Source organism: Physeter macrocephalus, chromosome 9 (assembly GCF_002837175.3).
Source record: "Physeter macrocephalus isolate SW-GA chromosome 9, ASM283717v5, whole genome shotgun sequence".
In the NCBI taxonomy this organism is placed as follows: domain Eukaryota; kingdom Metazoa; phylum Chordata; class Mammalia; order Artiodactyla; family Physeteridae; genus Physeter; species Physeter macrocephalus.
The window spans coordinates 63775621-63788229 of NC_041222.1; the positions used below are offsets into that span (position 1 = coordinate 63775621).

Here is a 12609-nt window from a genome sequence, read left to right on the forward strand (position 1 = left end):
CAAACAAACAAACAAAAAAACCCTTCTGACAAAGAAAAGTCCAGGACCAGATAAGATGGCTTCACTAGTGAATTGCATCAAACTTTTAAGGAACAATTAACACTAATCCTTTTCAAACTCTTCTAAGAATAGAAAAGCAGTGAACACTTCTTAACTCATTTGATGGGGCCAACATTACCTGATGCCAAAACCAGAGACATCACTAGAAAAGAAAATTTCAGACCAATATCCCCTATGAATATAGATGCAAAAAATCCTCAATAAAATCCTTGCAAACCGAATCCAGCAAAATGTTAAAAGAATTACACACCATGACTAAATGATGTTTATCTCAGGAGGGATTCAACATACAAAAATCAATCAATGTGGGGTTCCCTGGTGGCGCAGTGGTTGAGAGTCCGCCTGCTGATGCAGGGGACACGGGTTCGTGCCACGGTCCGGGAGGATCCCACATGCCGCAGAGTGGCTGGGCCCATGAGCCATGGCCGCTGAGCCTGCGCGTCCGGAGCCTGTGCTCCGCAACGGGAGAGGCCACAGCAGTGAGAGGCCCGCGTAGCACAAAAAAATAAAAAAATAAAAAAAAATCAATCAAGTAATATACAGTATTAATAGAATGAAGGAAAAACATGATCATCTCAACCGATGCAGAAGAATAATTTGACAAAATCCAACACTTTTTCAGGATAAAAACATTCAAAAAACTAGGAATAAAGAGAACTTCCTCAATCGGTTAAGGGCATTTATGAAAAAAAAAAACTACAACTAACATCAATAGTGAAAGACTGAAAGATTTCCCCTTAAGACCAGGAACAACAATAACAAAAAGAATGCCTGCTTTTGCTTCTTCCATCCAAAATTGTATAAGCAGCATTGTCCTGAAAGTTCTAACTTGAGCAATAAGGCAAGAAAAAAGAAATAAGAGGCACCCTGGTGGTCCAGTGGGTAAGACTCTGCACTCCCAATGCAGGGGGCCCGGGTTTGATCCCTGGTCAGGGAACTAGATCCCACATGCCACAACTAAGAAGTCCACATGCCACAACTAAGAAGCCCACGTGCCACAACTGGGACCTGGTGCAGCCTAAATAAATAAATAAATAAATATTAAGGAAAAAAAAAAGAAACAAGAGGCATCCAAATTAGAAAGAAACAAGTAAAACTACCCCTCTTTGCAGATGACATGATCTTATATAGAAAATCATGATAAATCCACAAAAAACTATTAGGGCTAATAAACAAATTCAGTGAAACTGCAGGATAAAATATCAACACATGAAAATTAGTTGTATTTCTAAACACCAGCAATGAACAATCCAGATAGGAATCTGAGAAAATTCAATTTTCAGTAGCATCAAAAAGAATAAAATACTTAGAAATAAATTTAACCAAATAGGTGCAATACATGTACACTGAAAACTGCAAAACATTGTTGAATTAAAGAAGACCTAAATGAATGGAAAGACATCCTGTGTTCATGAATTAGAAGACTTAATAGTGTCAAGGTGGCAAAAGTACCTAAAGTAATCTACATATCCAGTGCAATCCTTATGAAAATCCCAATGGCCTTTTTTTTGGTACAAATGAAAAAGCTGATCCTGAAACTTACATGGAATTGCGAGGGAACCCAGATACAAACTTGAAACAGGTCAACATTATTTTGAAAAGAAGAACAGAAATGGAATACTCACACTTCCCAATTTCAAAACATACTGCAAAGCTACAGTAATCAAAGCAGTGTGGAACAGACATTAAAAATACACATATATCTCAGTGGAATATGATTGAGAATCCAGAAATAAACCAATACATCTATACTCAATTGATTTTTGACAAGAATCCCAAACCATTCAATTGACAAACAACAGTCTCATTAACAAATAGTGATAGGACAACTGGAGGTCCACTTGCAAGGGAAGGTAGAACCCTACCTTACACCATATGCAAAAAAATACATCAAAATGCATCAAAGACTTAAGTGTGAGCTATAAAACTCTAAAAGTCCTGGAAGAAAACATAGAGGTAAATCTTCAACAAGGACCTACTGTATAGCAAAGGGAACTCTGCTCAATATTATGTAAAAGCCTAAACAGGAAAAGAATTTGAAAAAGAATAGATACATGTATATGTATAACTGAATCACCTTGCTGTACACCTGAAACTAACACAACATTGTTAATCAACTCTACTCCAATATAAAACACAAAGTTAAAAAAAAGAAAACATAGAGGTAAATCTTTATGACCTTGGATTTGGTAATGGAGTCTTGGATATGACACCAAAAGCATAAGCAACAAACAAAAAAAAAACAAAATTAATTAGGCTTCATCAAAACTAAAATCTTTTGTGCATAAAATGACACTCTCGGGACTTCCCTGGCAGTGCAGTGGATAAGACTCCGCGCTCCCAATGCCAGGGGCCGGGGTTCGATCACTGGTCAGGGAACTATATCCCACATGCATGCCTCAACTAAGAGTTTGCATGACACAACTAAGGAGCCTATGTGCCGCAAGTAAGGAGCCCGCCTGCTGCAACTAAGGGGACCGCTACAACTAAGGAGCCCCCCTGCAGCAATTAAGACCTGGCAAGACCAAATAAATAAATAAATAAATATTTTTTTTGAAAAGGACACTATCATAAAGTGAAATGACAGGAGATACAATGAAAGAAAATATTTATAAATCATATATTTGATAAGGATCTAGTATCTATAATATACAAAGATTTTGTACAACTTAACAGCAAAAAGAAAAGCAACCCAGTTTTAAAATGGGCAAAGGACTTGGAGAGACATTTCTCCTAAGAAAATATACAAATGACCAATAAACACATGAAAAGATACTCAACATCTGTATTCATTAAGGAAATGTAAATCAAACCCACAATGAGTTACCACTTCATACCCACTAGGATGGCTTCTAAAAAAAAAACAACAAAAAATAACAAGTGCTATTGAGGATGTGGAGATATTGCAATTCTTGTACATTGCTGGTAGGAATGTTTAATAGTGCAGCTGCTGTGGAAAACAGTTTGGCAGTTCCACAAAAAGTTAAACATATTATTATATGACCTAGCAATTCCACTCCTAGGTATATACCCCCGAAATTGAAAACAAGTATTCAAAAAAATACTGGTATACAAACGTTCACAGCACTATTCACAAAAGCCAAAAGGTGGAAACAACCCAAACATTCATTACAGATGACAAGATAAACAATGGAATATTATTCGGCCATAAGAAGGAGTGCTACATGCTACAACATGGATAAACCTCAAAAAAGTATGCTAAGTGAAAGAAGACAGACACAAAAGGCAACATGTTGTATGATTCCACTTACCATCAAGTGTCCAGAATACGTAAATCCATAGAGACAATAGATTAGTGGTTGACAGGGTCTGGGGACAGGGAGGATCTAATAAATATGCTTAATGGGTATGGGGTCGCCTTTGGGGATGATGAAAGTGTTTTGGAACTAGATAAATGACGATGGTTGCACAACATTGTGAGTGTACTAATGCCACTGAATTATACCCTTTAAAATTGTTAATCTTATGTGAATTTCACCTCAATAAGCAACGGAGACTGAGGCAGTCCCAGCTGAAGTTGGAGCTACGTTCCTGCAACATCCCTGCTCTGGCAAACAAGCGCGGAGCTGCTTTTGGCTTGGGTGGCAGTCAGAGCCACAACCTCACAGCCCGCCGCTGTCGTCGAATTCCGGAGCGCTGGGCTGGCCTGGAGGGCCAGCTCACGCAGGCCCCAGCGGAATGCAGAACTCTGCGCGTGGTTGTGGGTCACGTTCTGCAGGCTCCTTCACCTATTATTGGCTGTGACGCTTTGTGCAAAATACCCAAAACCTTACTTACGGGGCTCGGATTCTGGAGCCAGGTAAGTAAGGGAAGTCTCAATCTGAGGTCTCCCTGGAGTTTCCATTTATCACTTTTTACCCCTTTTCATCGATCTAAAGTCCCAGCTTTTGACATTTCATTATCTGAAATCCGAATGTGTCTTATCAATCTATGGTATGTACTCGTACCTGCAGCGTTTTTCTTTCTAAGAGGTATGTGAAACAATGGTGAGTCTCGGAAACAATGCTATATCTGCGATTCAATGAAATAGGCCTGGGCTTCCCTGGTGGCGCCGTGGTTGGGAGTCCGCCTGCCGATGCAGGGGACAAGGGTTCGTGCCCGGTCCGGGAAGATCCCACATTCCGCGGAGCGGCTGGGCCCGTGAGCCATGGCTGCTGAGCCTGTGCTCCGCAGCGGAAGAGGCCACAACAGTGAGAGGCCCACGTACCCCGCCCCCAAAAAAAATAGGCCTTAAAATTTCTAGTTATGTGTTGTGTGCTTATTAGTTGATGTCCCTGGCCCTGTCCAGGGACATCTGTTCCCCCCGTTCCCCCCCCCCCACAACTATACCCTTGGTAAGGTGCCATAATAGGTGCTCAATAAATGTTGACTGAGTTAAAGGCAAGAACCCTATTTGTTTTAAATTTTTTTGCGCCTTGGCTCCGCCCCTTGTGGGCAGTTTGACACAAGAAGTGTCACGTAATCCATTTAAGCTTCGTTTTCCTAGTTCACAAAATGGCTGTAATAACCTCAGCGCCTGGCGGGTGCGAGGCTCGAAAGAGGAAGTGCCCGCTTAGATGTGTTCCCAGAGCCTGAGTACTGGCTCCATAAAACGCCAACCCGATGAAAAGACAAGAACAGTGTCGGTTTTTATTTTTTAAATTTTATAGCAAAATTTAAGGGAAGGAAGGGGGAGGCAGTTCCAATTTTTTAAAAGCGTTATTTGATGAATTGGAACTAAGCAGGGAAGACTTGGATATGGTGGGGTAGTTCTTGAATTCAAACTTCGACGACTGAAGATCAAAATACGTAGTCGAAGTGTCTCTAGATTTCAAGGATTCTTTAGGGCGGGACTGTCTGTAGACGGCAGAAAGAAAAAAGACATTACAAACCAGAAGTCAAAGACGTGCGACCCCTCCCTCCTCTCTCGCAGCCCCCCACTGGCTATGCAGACACATCTTCTTAACTTCCACCAACTCTCAGCACAGGGTCTGTCTAGGGAGTCTGGACCCTTCCAGCCGCCGCCGCACTCCCGAGCCTTCCCGATCTCGCAGCGCGTCCGCTTGACCCGCTGGGCTGCTCCGGGCTCGCCAGGCCGCTCCCGCGCTCGGGACCCGCCCGACGAGGGCAGGGAGAGAGCCGTCGCGCAACCTGCGGGGTTGCGAGAACCAAGCAGGTCTATAACGAGTACCAAGTTGTTTGCCACACATAATGCCAGGCGACTGGAGGTGAAGGGGTCGCCTTGCCCTTCGAACGTCCCCAGGTATCTCTTGCACCTGACGCACAGCGATTCTGCGAACTCGCATAACCAGAGGGCACCTCAGGCTCAGGGGCGCTCCGCAGTGTGAGAACCTTCCGTTCCAGTCGTATCTTCTTTCCCAGACCTATCTCCCAAACCTGCTAATGGCTTCCTAACGTTTCTAGAACAAAATCCATGTTTTGATCTAACATCCTTTTTTTTTTTACTTACAGGGCCACTACGTCGTTATCTGGCCTCTGCCCTCCTCTTTGGTCTCGTTGTGTACTCGCTCCAGCTGGCCTTTGGGTCCTCTTAAACTGCCACGTTCTTTTTCACGTAAGTTTTTGCACTCGAGTTTCTCTGCCTCCCGTGGCTAATCTCTTCTCATGACTCAGGTTCTCTGACCACTCTTAAGATAGTCTCCCCGCCTATTCACACTTCACTCTTATCCACCACATCGGTTTTACAAACTCACTCTTCGAAATAGTTATATTGCTTAAAAATCTACTTCCCAGAATGTAAGCTCTATGAGGGCAGAATTCCCGTTTTGTCCTATTCACTTTTTGTGTCTGATCTAGAACGGGGCTGATCACGCAAGTAGGAACTTAAAAAAAAATAGGAAGGAAGGAAGGGAGGGAGGGAGGGAGGGAAAGAGGGAGGGATCGTGTGTACCTGGGTTAAATACCTTAGGTTTGATTATTCATTTGTCTGTGGCCCAACTTGATCATCTAAATCCTTCTCCTCTTCAGCTCCTCCCAGTTCTTGCTGCGTCCAACAGCCCTGTGATTGGCCCCTAGTCCTATGCCGCATTCCATACGGAAGCTTCAGTTGGAGGAGAGAGAGGCTGAAAGGCTAAAGGAGATATGGGTGCCTCTCACGCCCAAGGCCTAGCACTCAAGACATCTCCTTTCCACTCCGTCCTCCTAGGCTACCCTAAGGCACAGGGAGCCTAGTGCCCCAGTTCTGAGCCAAAATATGACAGATATCAGTCTCTTCGAAGACATGGTTTACCTTAAATTTTCACGTAATTTCGTATATTGCTATAGATAGGTAGGTAGGTAGGTAGGTAGATAGGTAGTTAAAATGATTCCCCCTTCAGAAAAAGAGTCAGAGTAAAGTTGGTACTTTAAGCAGGTAGGAGTGAGGTGGGGGAAATGGGCCAAGGGAAAAGAAGTCCTCGTGGTAGTAGGAAAAGGCAAGGAGGTCCACACATCCATCATAACAGAATGCTTAAGAGAGGGAAAAGCTTAAGAGAGTGTCTCTGTTTCTCAGAGAGTGCAGCGAATCCCAGTGTGCAGACTGCTAGAGTTGGCGAGGTCTCCATCCCAGTCGCCCTCAGAACCCTCTGGGGGAGATCTGAAAAACTCCACCGCATAGAGCGGAAGGTCGGATTTAGTAGAGTTTTGCCATAGAGCTGGGAATGATAGATCTCTGCCAGATGATGCCACGCGCAGTTGGCTTTGGAAATCCAGGGTTGGTTCAGCGACCTTGTTAAACTAATGGGGAAACTGGGGGTCGTTGAAAGGATGCAGCTAGCCAGCTAATTTGCAGAAAGAGGGGCCACTAGACCTCTAGCCTCCGGAGTGCTCAATTTTCCACCGTCTGGTTCTCAAGTGTTTAGGGGATGGGAGGCACGGTTTATGGGATGGGCTTTAACGTGCGACAGTCCATCTTGGGCTATTTCCCGTCTGCAGCCCTAACGAGGCAGCGCGATCAGGAGACTGGAGTTGTCCCACGGGTTGGCAGGGTGCGCTGAGGTAGGACCAAATACCCTAGTCTCCTGGGCCCAACTTTCTCTTCCGAAAAGTGAGTGCGCTGGACTGCGGAAGCTGAGTTCAAACTCGTGGATCAACCACCTCACCTGCGGGACCTTCCGCGGAGTCTGCGCGGGCGTGGCTCCCGCCTTCGGTGCCCCCTGCAGCCGCGCGCAGGTAGCGGGCGACGTCGCGGTGGCCCTGCTCCTCAGCCAGGTCCACGGGCAGGCGGCCCCAGGCGTCGCGCACGTCCAGCCGCGCCCCGGCTCGGTGCAGCGCCACCAACGTGTCCAGGAAGCCCTCCCGGGCGGCGTCGTGCACGGGTCGGGTGAGGGTGGCGGGGTCCGCGCAGTTGGGGTCCGCACCGTGGAGCAGCAGCAGCTCGGCTACGCGGGCGCTGCCCATCATCATGACCTGCCGGAGAGAGCAGAGCGGTCAGGACCGGGGTGGGGGCAAGGGCAGCATTAAAGAAACTATTTGCGGAGCCCCCAGCCCGTGCGGACGCCCTTACAAGCCACAGGTGTCTAGTTACTACTTTCTTTCAGTTACCAACTCGCTTAGCCAGTTCACCTACCTATTCCATTTTTCTGTACACATTCTGTTATATTCTCCAACGTTCTGCAGGGTTCCAGCCACGCACAGAAAACTGCCAGAGTCACAGACAACAGCAAAAGGGTGAGGAACAAACTGGCTTTTACTACAGCCTAACCTCCTGTATTTTCTTCCTCGTTTTGATAAGAAATTATGTAAGGCTCGGAGATTTTGTATGGTTCACTGCTGTATATCCAAGCCCAGAAAGTGGTAATTGTTTAAAAGCAAAAAAGAAAAAGAAAAAAAAAACGACAAAAACTTAATTCTTGCAAAACTTTAAGCTACCTTTGGTTTCCCTGAACGTTAAACTTCAATTTCTTTAAGAATAAAATGAGAAAGTTTGTCTAACCAACCCTAAAATTCCTTCTTCTGGTAAACTAAACAATGCCCCCCAAAGATGTCCACTTCCTAACACTCAAAAGCTGTGACTATATTACCTTATATGGCGAAGGGAACTTTGCAGATGTGGTTAAGGATTTTGAGGGAGATTAACTTGTATTGTCAGGGTGGGCTCAACTTAATTATAAGTTTCCTTATAAAAAGGACACAGTCAGAGAGAAGATATAAGAATGGAAGCAGAGGTCAGAGAGAAGATGCAGGGGCCAAGAGCCAAGGAAAGTTGACTGTCACTAGACGTTGGAAAAGACAAGGAAATGGATTCTTCCTTAGAACTCCCAACAGGAGTGCAACCCTGTGGATCCATTTTAGACTTCTGACTTCCAGAAACATAAAATAATAAATTTATGTTGATACTAAATTTGTGGTAATTTGTTATAGCAGAAATAGGAAACTCAGACACCTTCCAAGATTACACTCTGAGAGTTCATGAAATAGGGGGTGCTCACCTCATTTGGCTCCTAAATAATCTTTGATACAAAGCCATTACCAAAGAGGAATTTTGAAATGGTGTTCACAATCACAGCAACCTTACAATTTGAGTGTTACATGGTGGGTGGTGGTGGTAGACTATTCTTTTTTTAGGGTAACCATTATTTGGTTATATTAGTTAGACCACAGTGACTGTATAAAGAGGAATTACTTATTTTTAGTTACATTCTGTATTAAATACAAATTAATCTGTCCAAACCAATCATAACAGAATCATAACAAGTTACAGTATGTTTGTTGATTCCTGTCCTGGAGAAAGTGAAACTGATTTAATTTTCAAAAAGACAGAGAGAAAATATAAGTGAACCAACTTACAGCTACAAAAAGAAAGAAAAACTAATGCACTGCATTAGAAGAAAGAATTGTTTTAAAAGAAAAACTGGTGAAACTGTCACAATATTATTAACTATTTATTTACGCTATTAGATTTCTAATAGATTATGGGTTAATTTCCAAAACAAAGGGGCCACACCTAAGGATGATGTCATGTTTTGGAACCTCTACTGCAAGTGCCAGAGCTAGTACATGTCTGTACACTTCCATGCCTGTATATAATGCAGGTGAAAATATATTAGTTGGGTTGGATAAATAAAGTCCTTCACCTTAGTCATAAAATTGTTTTTTTTTAATTATATGCCACAGTATTAAAGGTTGAAAAGTAACATAACATTTAAATATTTAAATAATAGCAATCCAAAGCAAAAAGAAACTTAAACAAACTAATATTTATGGGGTGCCTAAGTCAACTTGATGACCTAAATTTAATTTAGTAATTAAAATTTTTCTATAAACTAAGTATTTTTCTATTAAACACAAATTTGGTTAGGGTTCAAAACTAAAATCATACCCCCTTCTGTCTATGCTTTTATCCTCTCTATTTAAAAATGATTTAAAATTAATTATCCAACTTTCTTTTTGTATTTAAACAATAAGGTCTCATCTAACACCTTCTAGAACTCGAAGGCTGAACGCCCAGTCTGCAAGGTGCTGGCAAAATTTTAGAGATATCTAATTATGACTCAGGCATGCATTTTTTAAAAAGGACTCAATGCTCCTTTTCTACAATCATTCAACCTTTCTCTCCCCAAATCTCTCCACATTTCAAATCCCAAATAATCTCAAACTTGAAGGCATTTTAGTTTTATTTTTATATCTGTATCTAAAAGTGTGTAAAATTTATCCTATGTAGCATAGTTTCAGGAAAGGAAGATTCACTTGTGAAACCTGTTAAGTTCCAAGTGGAGTTACTTTTCCTTTGTCTTGTTAGGCTGGAGTTTTTGCAATGTGCATTTGCTTCATATAAATTTTGTTTTTCAGAATCAGAAATCATTGTCAAAACTGGGCGTAAAACAAGGGTAGTGACTTCCAGGAAGAATGTGTCTTTAGCCTCAGATTTAGGAAGTTAGTGAAGGCGAAAAACAACAGAAAAACGAACTCAACACACCCTCACACACACAAAACTGGAGTGGGGGGGGAGAAATGGCATTTTTAAACTCTGAGGAATTGAAAACTCTCAAATAAATTAACCTATATCAAGTAAGTTTAAAATACCCAAAATGATAGGAGATACTCCCCAAGTGGTTAACTAAATTGACAGCATTATTTCAGGCAAGGTTACATTAACGTTTTTCTTCAGATATGTCTATTTCCTAACAAGCATATATTTTCCTTACTCGGTTAAAAAAAATAAACACGATGTGTAGTTACTTCTGAAAAATTTCAATCGACCTTTATTCCAACATACACAGCAGGAGATTTCCACTGAAATCCCTCCCCCCACTCCCAACAAAGAAGATGATCAGCTCCATTCCCCATTCAGTGAGCTCGGGGTTAAGTGGTCCAGCAAATCTTCCATTTCTTTAAACTCTTACCCCAAACGTTCGTCAATTTCGCATCTGATGAAGAACATACCTCGGTTTATATGAACACAAATAGGCTCTCCCCTCTAGATCTTCATACCAGTCTAGAGATCTGAACCCCATGTGCCTTTCAGTCCTCCGGTGGCTTCCTGAGCCCCCTGGGCGTCGCCGAGAGGAGGTCTCCGACTCCGACCTCGGTCTGAAAACTCCCCAGGAAGTCTCCCCTTTACCAAGAAACGCTTACCTGGTTCCGATCCACTGGCCAACCTCGTCCTTCTAAGTCGCCCGCCATCCCCTGCCCCCCGCTCCCCCGCCACCTTCCCGCGGCAGGCCTGCCGACCTACCTGAATCGGGCTCCGACCGTAACGGTTCGGTGCGTGGGCCGGCGCCCCCGCCTCGAGCAGCGCCCGCACCTCGTCAGCCCGGCCCCGGGCGGCGGCGGTGGCCAGCCAGTCAGCCGAGGTCTCCATGCTGCTCCCCAACGCTCGCCCCTCGCTCCCTCGCTCTCCCCCTCCCGCCTCCTTGGAGTGCAGGCGGCCCGCCCCGGCCGCCCGGGAGCAGCCCGCCCCTCCTTTTTCCTCCTCCGGGACCCGCGGAAACGGCCCCCAGACTGGGCTCCTCGACTCCTCCCGCGGACTCTTTCCACCCCGAAGAGCGCCCTCCACGTGTTCTTCCAGGAGGCGCCTTTTGCTCCCAACGCGCTGCAAATGAGACACCTCTGAAGGGGCCCCACTTCATGCCTCCGCAGTCACGAGTCCTCCGCCCGCCCGCCCGCGGGCACCGGCCGGAAGCGGTCCGCCCCTGGAGCGCGGCGGAGCCCCGGCTGGAGGGCGCCCAGGGCCCTCCCACCTGCCCGCCTCCCCGCGTCCCCCGCGCCCTCATCCCAGCGCTGCGCCCCCACCCCCAGCAGAGGCGCACGCGCAGCTCTGAGCGAGTTCGTTCCACCAAAGCGAAATTCCTCGCCTGTACACCCTGCCTGGCATTAGAGAGCTGCACGGGATTCCTAACTGCCAAGTTCGAACCAGTGTGTTTGGTGTCCTAGGCAAAGTATTGCTTCCTCTTTTAATCAGAAGAAACGGCCAGCCTGTCCTCGCGGTAAGAGCCGAGGATCGGTATCACCCATCCCACCACGAGACTTCCCTTCTTTCAGACGACACATTCCCCCTCCAACACTGAGCACTTGGATATCGCGCGCTGGCTCTGCTATGCCAGAAATCCTAGCTCAAACGTTCATTTTGGAGAGTGGGCTCACCCGCCAGCCTGTGCCTCCCTCCCTCCACACACATGAAAACGGATGTCGGGAGAGAGCGTTTCCGAGGCTTACACAATGCCTGGTACTAGTGCCTAGTATACGGGCTGGCTCCGAGAAGATGAGGTCTATTTAACAGGGATGGTGGAGATTTCTGCCTATAAGCAGATAGGAAAGTGGCAAGGGAGTCACTGGGCTGATAGGCTCCGTTCTTAATAAATAATTCCTCCTAGACCAGAAAATGTACTCAGCGCTCTAGGGGCAGAGTTGCATTCACAGTTGATTCAGAGACCAGGCTCACACACTGTCCTGGCGCCGCTTCTGTCCCGCCCCCTACACCTCTCCTTCCTACTGGAAAAACCTTAAAAGTTTCTTAGTTATAAAATGGGGGGATAAGAGTCGTCCCTACTTCATAGGACTGTTCTGAGTTTTAAATGAATTGATATACACGTAAGTATTTAGAACAGTGTCACACATCCTAAGCTAATGCCTGTTAGCTCTTAAATTATCCATTTTGAGGATTCTTTTGCAATCCTGTTATGAGACACAAAGAAGAAAATGCTTTGGGTAGAATTATCAATATTACATAAAAGGGAAGGCAAGAAGACCTTAATCACCGAAACAATGATAGACATCCTCCAAAAACCGACATATTTAATGAAAAGTTTAACAGAATGAAGAGGATAATAAGCAAAAGAAAATCCAACAAGGTTCTAATTTATCCTGTGGTTATTACATATATATATATATATACACACACACACACACACCACACACATATAAATACTTTTTTAAAAGACTGGGTTGCTCAGGCTTTGCAGATGCCTTAATCACATGCTTCATCTGTCTACTACATAACCCAGCTCTATTTTAAAAGTTATGTTTCAGTACCTGCTTGACTCCTCTTTTTTTTTTTAAACATCTTTATTGGAATATAATTGCTTTACAATGGTGTGTTAGTTTCTGCTT

General features: G+C 44.6%; 1 protein-coding gene across 3 annotated transcripts in view; it reads right to left on the minus strand.

Moving 5' to 3' along the window:
* Nucleotides 1-4708: 4708 nt before the first annotated feature.
* The window catches only part of LOC102984840 (cyclin-dependent kinase inhibitor 2A-like), a 24633-nt gene continuing 16732 nt past the window's right edge, over nt 4709-12609 (minus strand). The window contains exons 1-3 of one of the 3 annotated variants that reach the window (XM_024132921.3): nt 10736-11033; nt 7161-7467; nt 4709-4917 (exon numbers count right to left, since the gene is read on the minus strand). In XM_024132921.3, the coding sequence (XP_023988689.1) occupies nt 4892-4917; nt 7161-7467; nt 10736-10861 (459 nt within the window). In that variant the 5' untranslated portion in view covers nt 10862-11033 and the 3' untranslated portion in view covers nt 4709-4891. Of the gene's footprint in view, nt 4918-7160; nt 7468-10735; nt 11034-12609 lie in introns of those variants that run through there. The other 2 variants (XM_028494031.2, XM_055087226.1) reach the window with 2 other exon arrangements.